The sequence below is a fragment of the Corylus avellana genome, chromosome 5, assembly GCF_965113065.1.
Source record: "Corylus avellana chromosome 5, dhCorAvel1.hap1.2, whole genome shotgun sequence".
NCBI lineage: Eukaryota > Viridiplantae > Streptophyta > Magnoliopsida > Fagales > Betulaceae > Corylus > Corylus avellana.
In genome coordinates this window covers 28,938,768-28,951,865 of record NC_142494.1, presented here as the reverse complement: position 1 = coordinate 28,951,865, position 13,098 = coordinate 28,938,768, and the positions used below count along the sequence as shown (strand labels likewise).

At 37.6% G+C, this 13,098-nt stretch overlaps 2 protein-coding genes and 1 pseudogene across 2 annotated transcripts; 1 reads left to right on the top strand and 2 right to left on the bottom strand.

Moving 5' to 3' along the window:
- The first annotated feature begins 1,428 nt into the window (after positions 1-1,428).
- On the top strand, positions 1,429-2,439 carry LOC132182199 (inactive LRR receptor-like serine/threonine-protein kinase BIR2 pseudogene; annotated as a pseudogene).
- Positions 2,440-3,017: 578 nt separating this feature from the next.
- LOC132181253 (GDP-mannose transporter GONST3) lies at positions 3,018-6,289 on the bottom strand. The gene is made up of 2 exons (XM_059594385.2): positions 6,139-6,289; positions 3,018-4,792 (listed from the first exon to the last, which is right to left on the bottom strand). Exon 2 carries the CDS (start codon positions 4,790-4,792, stop codon positions 3,653-3,655), a length of 1,140 nt encoding a protein of 379 aa, XP_059450368.1. The 5' UTR covers positions 6,139-6,289; the 3' UTR covers positions 3,018-3,652.
- A 1,458-nt stretch (positions 6,290-7,747) lies between these two features.
- Positions 7,748-11,814, bottom strand: LOC132181401 (uncharacterized). The gene is made up of 4 exons (XM_059594605.2): positions 11,727-11,814; positions 11,413-11,589; positions 8,578-10,152; positions 7,748-8,025 (listed from the first exon to the last, which is right to left on the bottom strand). The coding sequence occupies exons 1-4, from the start codon at positions 11,742-11,744 to the stop codon at positions 7,993-7,995; spliced, it is 1,803 nt and encodes a 600-aa protein (XP_059450588.2). The 5' UTR covers positions 11,745-11,814; the 3' UTR covers positions 7,748-7,992.
- Positions 11,815-13,098: the final 1,284 nt, after the last annotated feature.

Here is a 13,098-nt window from a genome sequence, read left to right as displayed (position 1 = left end):
TTCTCTTTGGGTAATACTCATCAGAAAACGACCCTACATCTGAAGTAAGAGATTGAATTGATTGGACAAACAAATAAGATATTACACAATCTGAGCCTTCACGACTACTCTTTGTCTTTGTAAACTTCACATGATGGACTTTACTGCTTGTTTACCTTCAAACAGTAGCACCCACTATCACCCAACATGTGGATCCATCCAAAACGCTTGGTTAGGCTACCACTTTCACTTTGTATTATCAAATTTGTGGATTAATCTGAATGTAAAATGCAAGCAACCCCATTCAATTGCTATTCATCAAATTAATCAAATTCATCAGTCTTGACTTCCTCTTTCTCTGCCATGATAGGTGGTTTGAGTACAGCCGTACAGGCACCCTCAGCAGGTTTCATGACAGGAAAGAACAGAAGATGGTTGACAAAGTTTCATGAGCTCACCAGAACGGCCGGGAACAAGATTTCCTTAAAGCAACTTTGGCTTTCCCAAATCGAGTAATTCCATCTTCGTGGCACGCGGATTTTCTTAACAGGCTTCTTTACTTCTTCCCCAGTTGAGTTCCTCAGCATTTCCATTTTACTGGTCTTAGTAGAGGATACAAGATATCTTCCTTCTTCCCTATCAATGACTTTAGTGATCAACTCGTTCTTTTTGAGGGAATGTTGATCATCTACATCTCCAGAAGGAGATACTTTGCCATGCGGGAAGTTTCTTTCAAATGCACAAATTCTGTGTGTAAATCCATTTCTGTACAGCTCACGGTGCTTGCTTGTTAAAAAAAAAAAATTCAAAATTAATATCTATATATATATATATATATATATATATAATTCTGTGGTTTGGCAATGTTCTAAATTAAAAGTTTTAAAATGAAGAAATTCATAATGCTATGAATATCAAATGCGGAATAAAAAAATAGACAGCATTTTTACATGGTTATAAAGTCCAAAGGTCTACATTTTACTCTTATTGCTTAATCTTTTACAATAGATGATACTTTCATTTATAAGAGAATTGGGGTAGGCAAATTTGATAATCAAATCAAAATAATTTAATTACTATCAAATCTGATTATAGGATAACAATCAATTACAATAAAATATATTTTCTAACATAAAAGGCCCAATACACTTAAGCATTTGTGTATGCTTGGGTGTACGCACTTATACCCTACAAAGAAACTCTCTGTTCCAGTGGTGCATTCTTCATTTTGGAATTTGTCACGCTCTAAAGTTGTTCCACACACTTCAAACAAAAACACACTATGTACGATATGTTTTTATACAACATTATGTCCCATTTAACGTGGTGTAAATGCAGTTGATGTTACTCATCGAAATGGTTAGCTAGGCTGCCCACTAGCAGTAAGACTTATGTCTATGGTAATTCCCCTAGAAGTGATCGAGGATAAGCATTACTTGTCGCCCACCAATGGACGCTAACCTTGAAAAGTTACACCATTTGGTCCATTTCTATGGTATTTCCTCTCTCCCAACACAAAGTCAATGGTCGTCTCTCCCCCATAAGAGCCCAACAGTTTTACGCGTAAATTTAATTGCTTTCTTCGATCCTTTTTAGTCCCGCAAATTGATACCGCTTTCAATTTCAGCATGAAAGTTTTAATCGATTGGGAAAAACTTATTGGTGATATTTAACTTCGTTATCGTGCCGACCGCGTTGTTTCTAGTGTGTGGTGCTTTATCGGCGGCGGTGCCGGAGGACGATGTGAGGTTCCTCAAAGGTTTGAAGAGTTCACTGAACGATCCACTCGAGAGGCTCAGCTCGTGGAACTTCGACAACACGTCCGCGGGGTTCATATGCAAGTTCGTCGGGGTGGCGTGCTGGGACAAGCGCGAGAACCGCATAATCAGCCTGGAACTCCGCAACATGAAGCTGTCGGGTACGGCTCCGGCCGAGTCGTTGAAGTACTGTGGGAGCATGCAGACCCTGGATCTCTCGCTCAACAACCTGTCCGGTACGATTCCTCAAGAAACATGTAACTGGCTGCCTTTTTTAGTAACCCTGGATCTATCAAATAACGGCCTTTACGGTTCGATCCCGCCCGAGCTTGCCAAGTGTCAGTATCTGAACAGTCCGATGCTGTCGGATAATAAGCTCTCTGGTACTATACCTTACGAGCTCTCTACTTTGGGTAGGCTGAATAAGTTTTCCGTAAAGAACAATGATCTCTCGGGTAGGTTACCTTCATCTTTCGATAGGTTTGACGAGGAGAGTTTTGCTGGGAATGATGGGCTTTGTGGGGGGTCTTTGGGGAAGTGTGGTGGGCAGAGCAAGAAGAATTTGGCGATTATAATATCTGCCGGGGTGGCTGGAGCGGCGGGGTCGTTGTTGTTAAGTTTTGGGGTGTGGTGGTACCATTTGAGGTTGAGTAGGAGAAGGAAAATAAGGTATGGGATTAATGGTAGAGATGATGTGACGTGACGGAGTACAGAGGAGGTGACGAGGCGTGTTTTTCTGTATCCTTCAAATCCCATTTTGAATAAGTACTAGATGTGTATATATATATATATATATATATATATACACGTGTGTGTGTGTGTAAAATTTGCCATGTACTCCTCGAAGGAGTTTATGAAGAAAGTTGCTTTTGAACCAAAATCCTTGGGTTGATACAACTGTTTCCCTTTTGTACTGTTCATGCATTTATGTGTAAAAAAAAAATAAAAAAAAAGTGAAAAAAAAAATTTGTTTGTAATGATTTTTTTATTTGAATACTAGTAAAAAGTAAAAAAAGTGAGAATATTTTGATGTTTATTTTTTTTTTTTGAAGAAGTTGTTCCTAAACATTTAATAATGTTATAAGGTAGTAACCCTCATTGCAAAAATTGCAGACTTTGGAATCTGAAGTAGATTGCATTAGGTAGTGGGGTTAACCAGAATTATGCAAGGAGGGAATTGGGCAGATTTAGCATCAATTATTTAGTAACAAATAAATCAAGTCCAAAGGTGACACCAAAGAGATCAAGAATTAGAAGTTTGAAATTCAAAAGTAAGACCAGTTCTGATAAGAATAAAACAATGAATAATCATATTATTGATTAATTGGATTTTAAGATCCATGAGAATTTTACCAATCACTAAAATTGAACCAAGTTCACTCTATCTGATGGATGCATTCTAGAATGCATCAGTATTAAAATCAAAGGCGCAACACTACTGAGATTACAATGAAAATAATGCAAGTATTACATCTCACCACATATTCTATGTCAAATTGTGCTGCCGAACAGGTCCACTGAAAGAATCAGTTTCCATTACAGATGATAATGAGTAGGGATCAAACAAGAGCCAATTCAACCCAGTCAGTCGTGTCTGAACCTATCCTTAACCTGCACTTTGACAGTAGTATTCTTTCAGAAATGAACCTCTTTAAGGTCTATCAGATGACAAGAGTTGCCACACTCAAGAATTTTCCAATCACTAAAGGTGGACCAAAGAAATAAATTTTACAGCAATAAGAATTTTACGATGCTGGTTTATATAAGCCCTTTCATTTCCCCACTTTTGATTCAATAACTTCCTTCTGATTGCCGTTACTTTCTGTGTTGCTTTGCTTTTTAAGTAATAAAGGTGGACCAAAGAAATAAATTTTACAGCAATAAGAAGTTTACGATGCTGGTTTATATAAGCCCTTTCATTTCCCCACTTTTGATTCAATAACTTCCTTCTGATTGCCGTTACTTTCTGTGTTGCTTTGCATTTCAAGTAACTTTTGTTGCTCCCCGTCAGTCTCTTGTACATTTACTTCTTTTGCCTCTTTAGGCTTTTTGCTTGTAGACTGCTGATACATAACCCCACCAAGCATACAAATCAAAAGCCCCACTGTTCCCACAAATGTTGAATGCTTGTCCCACACGACCAAATTAATCACAACCGTTAATAGCTTGTTTACTATACCAAGAACAGTAAACCCGGTTGCAGAAATTGCCCTCCGGCAAGAAAAACCAAAGAAAGAGATTGATAAACCAAACAAACATGATAACCCCACTGGCAAAACCACCTGGAAAGAGTACCAATCTGACTCATCCGTGATTTCATGCTTTATCTTCTTCAATTCACCCATTATAAGCAGCTCCAAAGGAAATAGTAGGAGAGCCTCAAGATTGTTGTACAATACGAGCCCCCAAGTATTCAAACCGATGGTCATGACCACATGCTTTATGTAAACAAAATCTATGGACATGCTTACCAGGTAAGCTAAAGCCCAGCTATAAGCCATGACTGTGAACTGGTAATCTGTTAGCACATAAAGCACGCTTCCTCCAAAAATAGTGCCAAGTGAGGCCCATGTTCTAATTGACGGCCATGGCTGGTGCAAGAAGAGGGTCTCTCCTATTGCAACAAATATGGGAACTGCAGAACGGAAGACAATGAATGTGTCAACATTGGCATGGAGAAGGAGCTCACTGTTGGTGAAAAGAGAAAGGTAGAATATAATTGCAGCAGGCAGGAAGCGCCACATGGTTAAAAGGTCAAGCTTGTCACGCTCAATGAAATTAAGCCATCCACAAATGAGGACCCCAGCTGCACTTGTGAAGTACTGTAAAGCAGTTAATGCCCCAGGATAAGGAAATTTCATGACCGCCCATTTGTTGATGATGGAAAGCAAAGATGCAGATATGCAGTAACCAGCAGCTATACCATAGACTGAGGCTTGCTGGAGTAGAAAACTGTACCAGTTTGTTTGGACTTCATCAGAGGGAGTAGGAGCTTCTGGACCTTTCTGGCTGGTGCCAAGTCTTGGATTCTCCATATCATTACTGTTATTAGACATCTAAAAGTGAATCGGAAATTCATGTTAGTCAACTTATAAGGGCTAAAATTCTTATCATGGGTGGTTCTAAAGGATGATTGTTTACATCTCTAAAGGAAATCATTCTAAAGCATTAGACTCCATATGCAGAAGAACCCATGTCAGAATTGAAAACACAAATGAGCCAACTTCTCTTCTTAGAAGCAACAAATAGTACTAGTCATAAATTAGTTAGGAAACAGAAAGATGGAATAGGTGCTCCACCAACCTTGTTTTAATGAATTCAGATCTAAACCATATTAAATAAGACCATTGATTCACATAAGTCTATTCAAAGGTGCCTAAAAAATAGGAAACCACACCACTTTTAGTATAAGTAGTCTGTAAGTAATTCTGAGGACAGGAAGCAACAAAAATGGGAAAAGGCCATAGGACTCAGCATGAAAAGTTTTAAGGTCTCATAAGAAGGAACATTTGTTGGTTACATAATATCAAATTGTGTTACGATGCAAGAAAAGTATCAAAAAGACATAAACAGCTCAACAAAAAGTAATTCGAAAAGCCACCAATGCACATAATAGAACTGAGGTAACAAAACTATAATTGTTAACATTGTCATTTTTGGACAGATCAAACCTACATCTTATCATATAATAGAACCAACCAATAACTAAAGACAAAACTTCTTTAGAGTTCAATGCTTGATGCCTGTTGCAAACTTCAACAGGCATATGAACATTGTACGGCAATGAACAATCAATGAAATTAGGTCTCCATTGGAGAGGCATGGGCAAGCCAGTTTCTAGTGTGACCAAGTCCCTGCCTATGAGCACCACCGATCCAAACCCAAAAGGCAATCCAAATCTTTAAAAGAATCTTGCTCATATAGGTAACCACGAATAAATGCGTAGTTGATTGATTCCTAAATCCAGTATCAAATCTTATCCATAGACGCATTTCACACAAAGAGGCATCTCAAATAACGAGTATATAAGATCTGGAGTTATATATTGAATTTGAGGGTAGGGAGCAGAATTCGGATTCGAGGCTGAAACAAACGCAGCCTCCGTGAATCAAAATTTTTATTCAAGAATTTATGCGCTTGCTTAATTCCACCTAAGTTGGAGTTATACATGCGCCATTTCAACAAAACTTCGAGAAGAAATTAACGCAAAAATAAGGTGAAATAAATATACTAAAATATGGAAATAAAAGAAAACAAGCTACACCTACAATCAACTGTTGAGGGTTCCACCTTAAACAATTCCATAGACATCCACCTCTGTTTGGTTTTCGAGAAACTTAAAGAAAGTGAGAAAAAAATAAAATTAAGCACTAAGTTGATCACATTTTGCTTTCATGCTTACCCGTGGCCAGAAGTTTGTCTTAGAAGTAGCAGAATCCGGCAGCCTGATAATGATTGGTATGGAATTGAGGCCTAAACGGAGCTCCGAAGCGGTGAGAAAGGGGCTAGTTTAAGCGGAGCTGCCAGTGCCTCTTAAGTTTCTAACCAGTCAAGGAAGCTGAACCCTTCCCTTTTCTTTTATTTTTTTTGGCTTTTTCGGTTAATTCATGTGTTTCGACAAATGTCAAAATATTATTGGTCGTAATTATTAATTTTGTACTTCGATTCTAAAAGTATAGGTTTCGACGAAAGAAAGAAAAAAACTGTAAAAGCTTTTTTTACGAGAAAATACGAGTCCGTTAGTGTAATATGAGACGGATAAAATGACTTGTTACACATCTCGAATATGTACATACATACGTGTATATGTATAGAAATGTATATACACGTGTGAGGTGAAAGATAAAATGTATATACACGTGTCACATGTGAGGTGAAACACAAACTACTAAAACAATGATAATATACCCCCAATTTAAAAAAAAAAAAAATGACGAAATTATTCTTACTAAAATAAAAAATAAAAATACTAAATTTTAATTTTTTTAAAAAAAATTTTAAGAATACTTTTGTCTTATTGAAAATTTTATAGGAAGCGTAAAATGATTTAACCCTCTTAAATCATTTCATGCTCTAAATGCCTCATTTTCTATAAGACTTTGAAATTTATTTTCTGTTGACTAATATTTTTGTGCGTGTACCAAATATTAAAAAATATGAAAATTGTAACACCTCACCTCAATTTCACATTGGAAATATGTATTATGAATGGTCTACATAGATTGAATGAGTTATAAAGGAAAACGTAAGTGTTAAGTCTCACATTAGTTATTTAGTAGGTAAAACTGGACACTCCTAATAACAAAAGTGGCTCACAGGCTACCTTTAGCAATCAAGGTTGAGCCACCCCATCCACCACCACAAGGGTCAATTTCCGATTGCAGGGTTAGAGGGTTGAGTGGTCTTCTTCTTTTCTTTTCTTTTTTCTTAATATATATCTATATTTACAAGCATGCTAGGCATGATGACATGGCTTTTTAATACACATGGAACAATTTCATTGGTCTTACTTGGAGAAGATGGAGTTGGCACTTCTATTTTTTTGAAACTTAATGGAATAACCTACTTGTCACATGGTTAAAATTTGGAACCTTAATTGTTAAAATTATAAAATTAAGTTTTTATGATTTTATCTGTCATAATTTTCCCTTTTTTTTTTCTTTTTTTTTTTTAACTAATTTAAATCTTTTGCATAATCTCTTCTAGATAGCAACCCTTGCCTGCCCTACATGAGTGAGAAGCAAATAGATTAGAGTCAAAGTATGGAGATCCAATAGCACATTAGCACTGCAGAATGTCTATCTGTGAACAAAAGTAGGAGTCTAAACCTCAATGCCTCAACTTGTACATAACGGAATTCAGCATTTAATGACAAATCATCAGAAAATTACTCAAGATGCAAATAGCATTAGAGCTTGCCAAAAAGATCAGGGCAACTTATGAAGTAACTTCTATATTCTATAGGAGGAGATTTGATATGAGTGACTGGAAAAAAAATAAAAAATAAAAAATGAAAAAAAGGTTGGACAAGAGAAACTTTTATAGAACAAAATTGAAAATGCAGCAAGAACTAGAAGTTAATACATATGTAATGGCAGATTACTAATTCTCTCTCTCTCTCTCTCTCATGCAGCCAGCCGACATCTATCAGATATATCTTCACAAAAGCTTTTCTTGAGAACCACCTAGCAAAGGTTGGTGTTGCCAATTATATCCCAACTTTCTCCTCATGGGATGTAAGAAACAGCCACCATTACTACCACCATCTTTTCCCAGACAAAGAAATAAGCTGCACAAAATGGGAAAAGGAAAATACAAAATTAGACAAGCTTAATCCTCTATAAACATAAAACTTGACACGCGAGTACTTATGTGCTGAGAGCATAAAAAGCCAAAGAAACCGGTGATTAGTATATTTGGGTAACAAAAACTTATTTTATCAATCAATGCATCCACCCATATAAACAATTTGTACTATCAATGGCAGTATGATGTTCTTAGGAAACTATTTTGTGCACCGCCAAAAAACATTTGAACTTATGATCCCAGCCACCTTGTGAAAGTTTTACAACTCTTCAGATGTCTATTTCTTGTCATCAACATTCAATCAAAATGTTAAACACAAAATAATTTGCTTAATGAACATCTGACATCCCCTGCCCCAGTATTAATTAGGCCAAACACACATAGCAACTTCACCACTTCATGTGAGCGTAATTCATATATCATAACTATAAAATATTCAGAATAACTGAGCAGGCATAAATCATTATTCACCAGAGTAAGGTATCCTAGGTTTGGACACAATCAAGAGAGCAATAGGAAGGGAAAGAAAACCAACCTGACGTGCAACCTGAGCCAGTCGGCGACTATCTCTAGACGATTCATTAATTAAGCTACAATCTTGTGGCTCCGATGCACCACTCTGTTTTTCTACAGCCCTTCTCTTAATGGTGCTGTTTTGAATAGAAGAATTTTCATCTGGCTTGCTGAAGGACTCCTTCTTGCGCTTCCTCTGAAAGGTGTACCTCAGAAGCCTATTGTTGTCTGCTGGACTAGGAGAACCATTACTTGTTTCAGATACTTCAGCATCTTTCAAAGAGGAGTTCATCAGCGGTACATCGATCTTCCCAACGTCCAACTCAGACCCCAGATTAATCAAATTCTCTGCAGCGTCACCTTCATGTTTTACCAACATAGACTTGTCTACCAACTCCATGTCCTCCACATTCTGGATAAGTCCAGATTTATTAATCACCTTAATGCTCACAGTAAGATCAGTAGAACCTGATATAAGATCTGCATCATGTTTAATTAGTGTAAATCCTGGAACCAAGCGGGTCAATGGCTTAATCTCGGATTTGATTTCATTTACTTTCGACCTATCTTCATCGGATTTGATATTTCCATTGCCTGAACATGAAGAAGTTCTGCAACGGGAGAGAACAGTAGATGGCTGACAAGGTTTTCTAAGCTGATCAGGCAGAGATCTGAATGACGCAATGGTATCCCTACTTTCAATCTTTTTTCCTTTCTCATTGTGAACAGTCTCGACTTCCTCTTTGTCTGCCTCGATAGGTGGTTGAGTGCAGGCACCCTCAGCAGATTTAACATTCCCGTTGATCAAGTAAGTTTTATGACAAGAAAGAACAGCAGATGGTTGACAAAGTTTCATGTGCTGACCACGACGGGGACAAGACTTCCTTGAAGTAGCTTTGGCTTTCCCAAATCGAGTCTTCCTTTTTCGTGACATGCGGACCTTCTTAACAGGCTTCTTCACTTCTTCCCCAGTTGAGTTCCTTACAATTTCCATGTTACTGGTCCTAGTAGAGGATACATGACATCTTCCTTCTTCCTTATCAATCACTTTAGTGATAAGCTCATTCTTTTCGAGAGAATGTCGATCATCTACATCTCCAGAAGGAGGCACTTTGCCATGCGGGAAGTTTCTTTCAAATGCACGAATTCTCTGTGTAAATCCATTTCTGTATAGCTCAGGCTGCTTGCGTCTCATGATTATGGAGGCAAAGTCGGAGTTATGAGCATGATACTTATCCAACAGAGAAATACCCAGTTGTCCAGTTTCTTTAGTTGTATTACAGCACTTATTAACTGAAACTCTCTGATCCAGTGGTGCAGTCTTCATTTTGGAAGTTGTCACAGCTTCAAGTCCAGAAATTGAAGGAGAGGGTATGATGGGCTCAGGAGCTGTGTTTTCATGAGAAGATTCATGTCCCTTCATGATTTGCCCATCTAAATGTTGCAATTGGTTGCTTTTTGCCTTCTCCAACGCATCCCATAACTGAGTCAGCTCTGTTCTAAGATCAGCTATCACATCCTCTGCCTCATTGAGCTGTGCTTCAAGCTCTTCTATCCGTCTCCGCTGTCTCAAGGATGTCATCTCTGCTTCAGTTGTCTGTAAAGAAGGACATGCAGGTCAATAATGTATTATTTGTTTACAACATCTTAGAAGAAGTAATACCAGAACAAGCACTGTCAGTGAAATTCAAATCTCCCTATAAATATTAATGAAATGAAATTTCTAATAGGCTTGGATGAGCAAGCATTTTACTTGATTGTATTACTAAGACTAGCCAAAGGGGCAGACCTCCAAATCGAACCCAGACCTTGCACATCCCATCGTCAATGAAGGGCATCTTCGACAACATATATTAATTGAATGAAGTCATAAACTACAACTAAAATGTAGAACTCTTACAATAATTAAATTAGGTCTGTTTGCTAAAAATTACCTTTTCTGTTTTCAAAACAAAAATATTAACGAACAATCCAAAACACACATCACTCATAAAAAAATAAAAACAGTTTTCAGATTTAACTCACATAATTCTTTTCAAACCAAAAACAAAAAACACCCCTCAAAACACATTAGCAAACAGAGCAGTGCCTTTTGTTTTATGGGAAGGTGGGAGACTCTAAAAGAGTAAGGTAGATTGAGAAAGAGGCATAAAAGCAACAAACATCAAATAATAAGAAACAAGAAACAAGAGTATAGATTTCTTTTTTGCCAATAGTTCTCCTTTTCCTTGTATTATTTATGGAAAATGTCGTGTCCAGACCAAACTCAACCTTTGTTTTTATCAAAACAATTTTAAGGATAACATAGCGGACTCCCATTACTCATGTGACTAGGTAGACCTAAAAGACCAAACAGTGACACATTATGATTGAATATTTGAGGACATTTCAAACCAAACAAAGAAAATCTAACTAGAAAAAGTAGATGGTTCTAATCTATCTGGGATCAGACCATTAAGCACCCAATTATCCTACCAAAACATATTATATCTAAAACAGGCATTTCATTTTTCTTCAGTCATGCTTACTCAATCCTTTCTGTATTTGCTTACACAAAGGTGGTATTGGCATCTTAGAAGTACAAATGAACAAAATATAAACTAAAATTAATAAGCTTTTAAGCGAATATCGAAATTAAATAAGCTGGAAGTAAGAAATTTGTGTTTTTCAAATATTTTTGAAGGCAGTCATTTCCCTGTTTGGTTCAACGGAAAGAAAGAGAAAAACGAAACGAACCCAATGGCTCCTAATTCACCTCGGAATCAATGTCACGCTTAACGATCGTCCAAGAACCAAACTTTAAAAAACAAAACGCGAACCGATTAAAATCAAACGACATTAGATGAAAATTACGGACCTTGGAATCGATCATTTGCTTGAGGCGGAGGAGCATTCGGAGCGCCTCGTCCTTGGTGGCGCGCAGATCCTGCTGAAAACTACGCGCTTTCCTCTCCGACGCCATTACACGCGCCGCCGCCTCCTTGGCCGTGTTGAGAATTATCTCCGCGTACGCCCTCTTCAACGCCAACATTTTCTGCGCCCCAACAGAAGTTTTAGTCCAAGTTTTTAAAAACAAAGCAACAAACAAAAAAAAAATCGCAGAAAATCGTAGGTTGCGGTGGTTGAAGTGGGAGTGTTTGTGTTTGGTGGTTAGGTTCGGTTGTTAGTTACCTGGGCCTCGACTTCCATGACTGTGGGTGGGCGTTATTTCGGGGTTCAGACCTTGAGACCAGTGAGCAGCGAAAGAGGGAGATTATTTAACTGGTACTACCTGTGTCTGTTAGGAACTTTAGCCACGTAATTTCGGATATGCCCCTGATTTTGAGCTGGAATTACGAGATTGTTTGAGAGGTTTGGTGGGGGTTTTGTCGTGAGAAGGCTAGAAGTTGACCAAGGACAAGAACGGAAGTTTAAGGGCAACGACGTTTGTTTCTTTCTGCTTTGCTTGGCGAAATGGGTTTCTTTCGTCTTTCTGTATTCTGTAATCAAGGCGCGCAGAGAAAAGGGAGGGCCCCACAGGAAGGAACCTTTTCATAGGGCGACGCAGGTCTCTCTTTCGAACGGGTGGGCGGGCGGGTCACGGCAAGACTTTTTCAATTTTTAAAATTCGAATTTACACCGTTACCATGGGTTTCGTCCGTCTCTAATCTCTTCACAGCTTTCTTTCTTTTTTGATGCAAATTTTAATTACATAAAATATTTTAATCATTCAAATTTTAAATTTTAAAAGATTACAAGTAATTACTTATTTACCGATGACCCTTGTTGCCTTTAGACCACTTGGGCCTTGGACCTCAAGGGCCTAAAGGAAAACCCATGACTCAAGTCCATTACTACGAAATGGGTTCACCAAACGCCACCACAACCTTAAGGAGTGATTTAATAAAAACCGAGACATTTGATACGTTGATACGTACAATCGTTTTGAAACCAATTGATTTTTTTAAGCTAGATAGGCCTGAATCCGAATATCGTGCAAAGCACTAAACTATAAATGCTGCAAAATGCGTAGATCTTGCCAACTGCCAAGTAGGATTCCGCGCGGATGATCGCATCATTTTCAGGGAACTAAATGAAGTTGGTGGGTCAGGTGATTGGTAGGTTTCCTTAATCATTTTTTATCCTCTGCTCAATTGAAAATTCACCCAAGTATACAACTTCTATGCCTATTTTAATTTTATCACGAAATGGGTCTCCTTTTCAGCAAGCTCTTCCACTTCACCCTAGTTCAAAGACTTTATTATAAAATGAAACTCTTTTATAGTCGTCCTCGCTTTTCAGCATCTTAACAGTAATAGTGTATAAGCAGATGCAGATAATAGTTATTATCTTTAATTGCTAACCGGAAGCGGTTATCGAATTTTTGTGTTTTGAGCCTTTCTTTCGCTCTTTTTTAGGGCCTATTTTAGATGGTTTTAGATTTTTTTTTTGTAAATAATTAAAATGCTTCAAAATGTAAAAAAGCTAAAGAATAATATCTTCTTTTTTTTTAATGAAAAAAGATCAATTTCATAAACTCAAAACAAAACCCTATATTAGACGC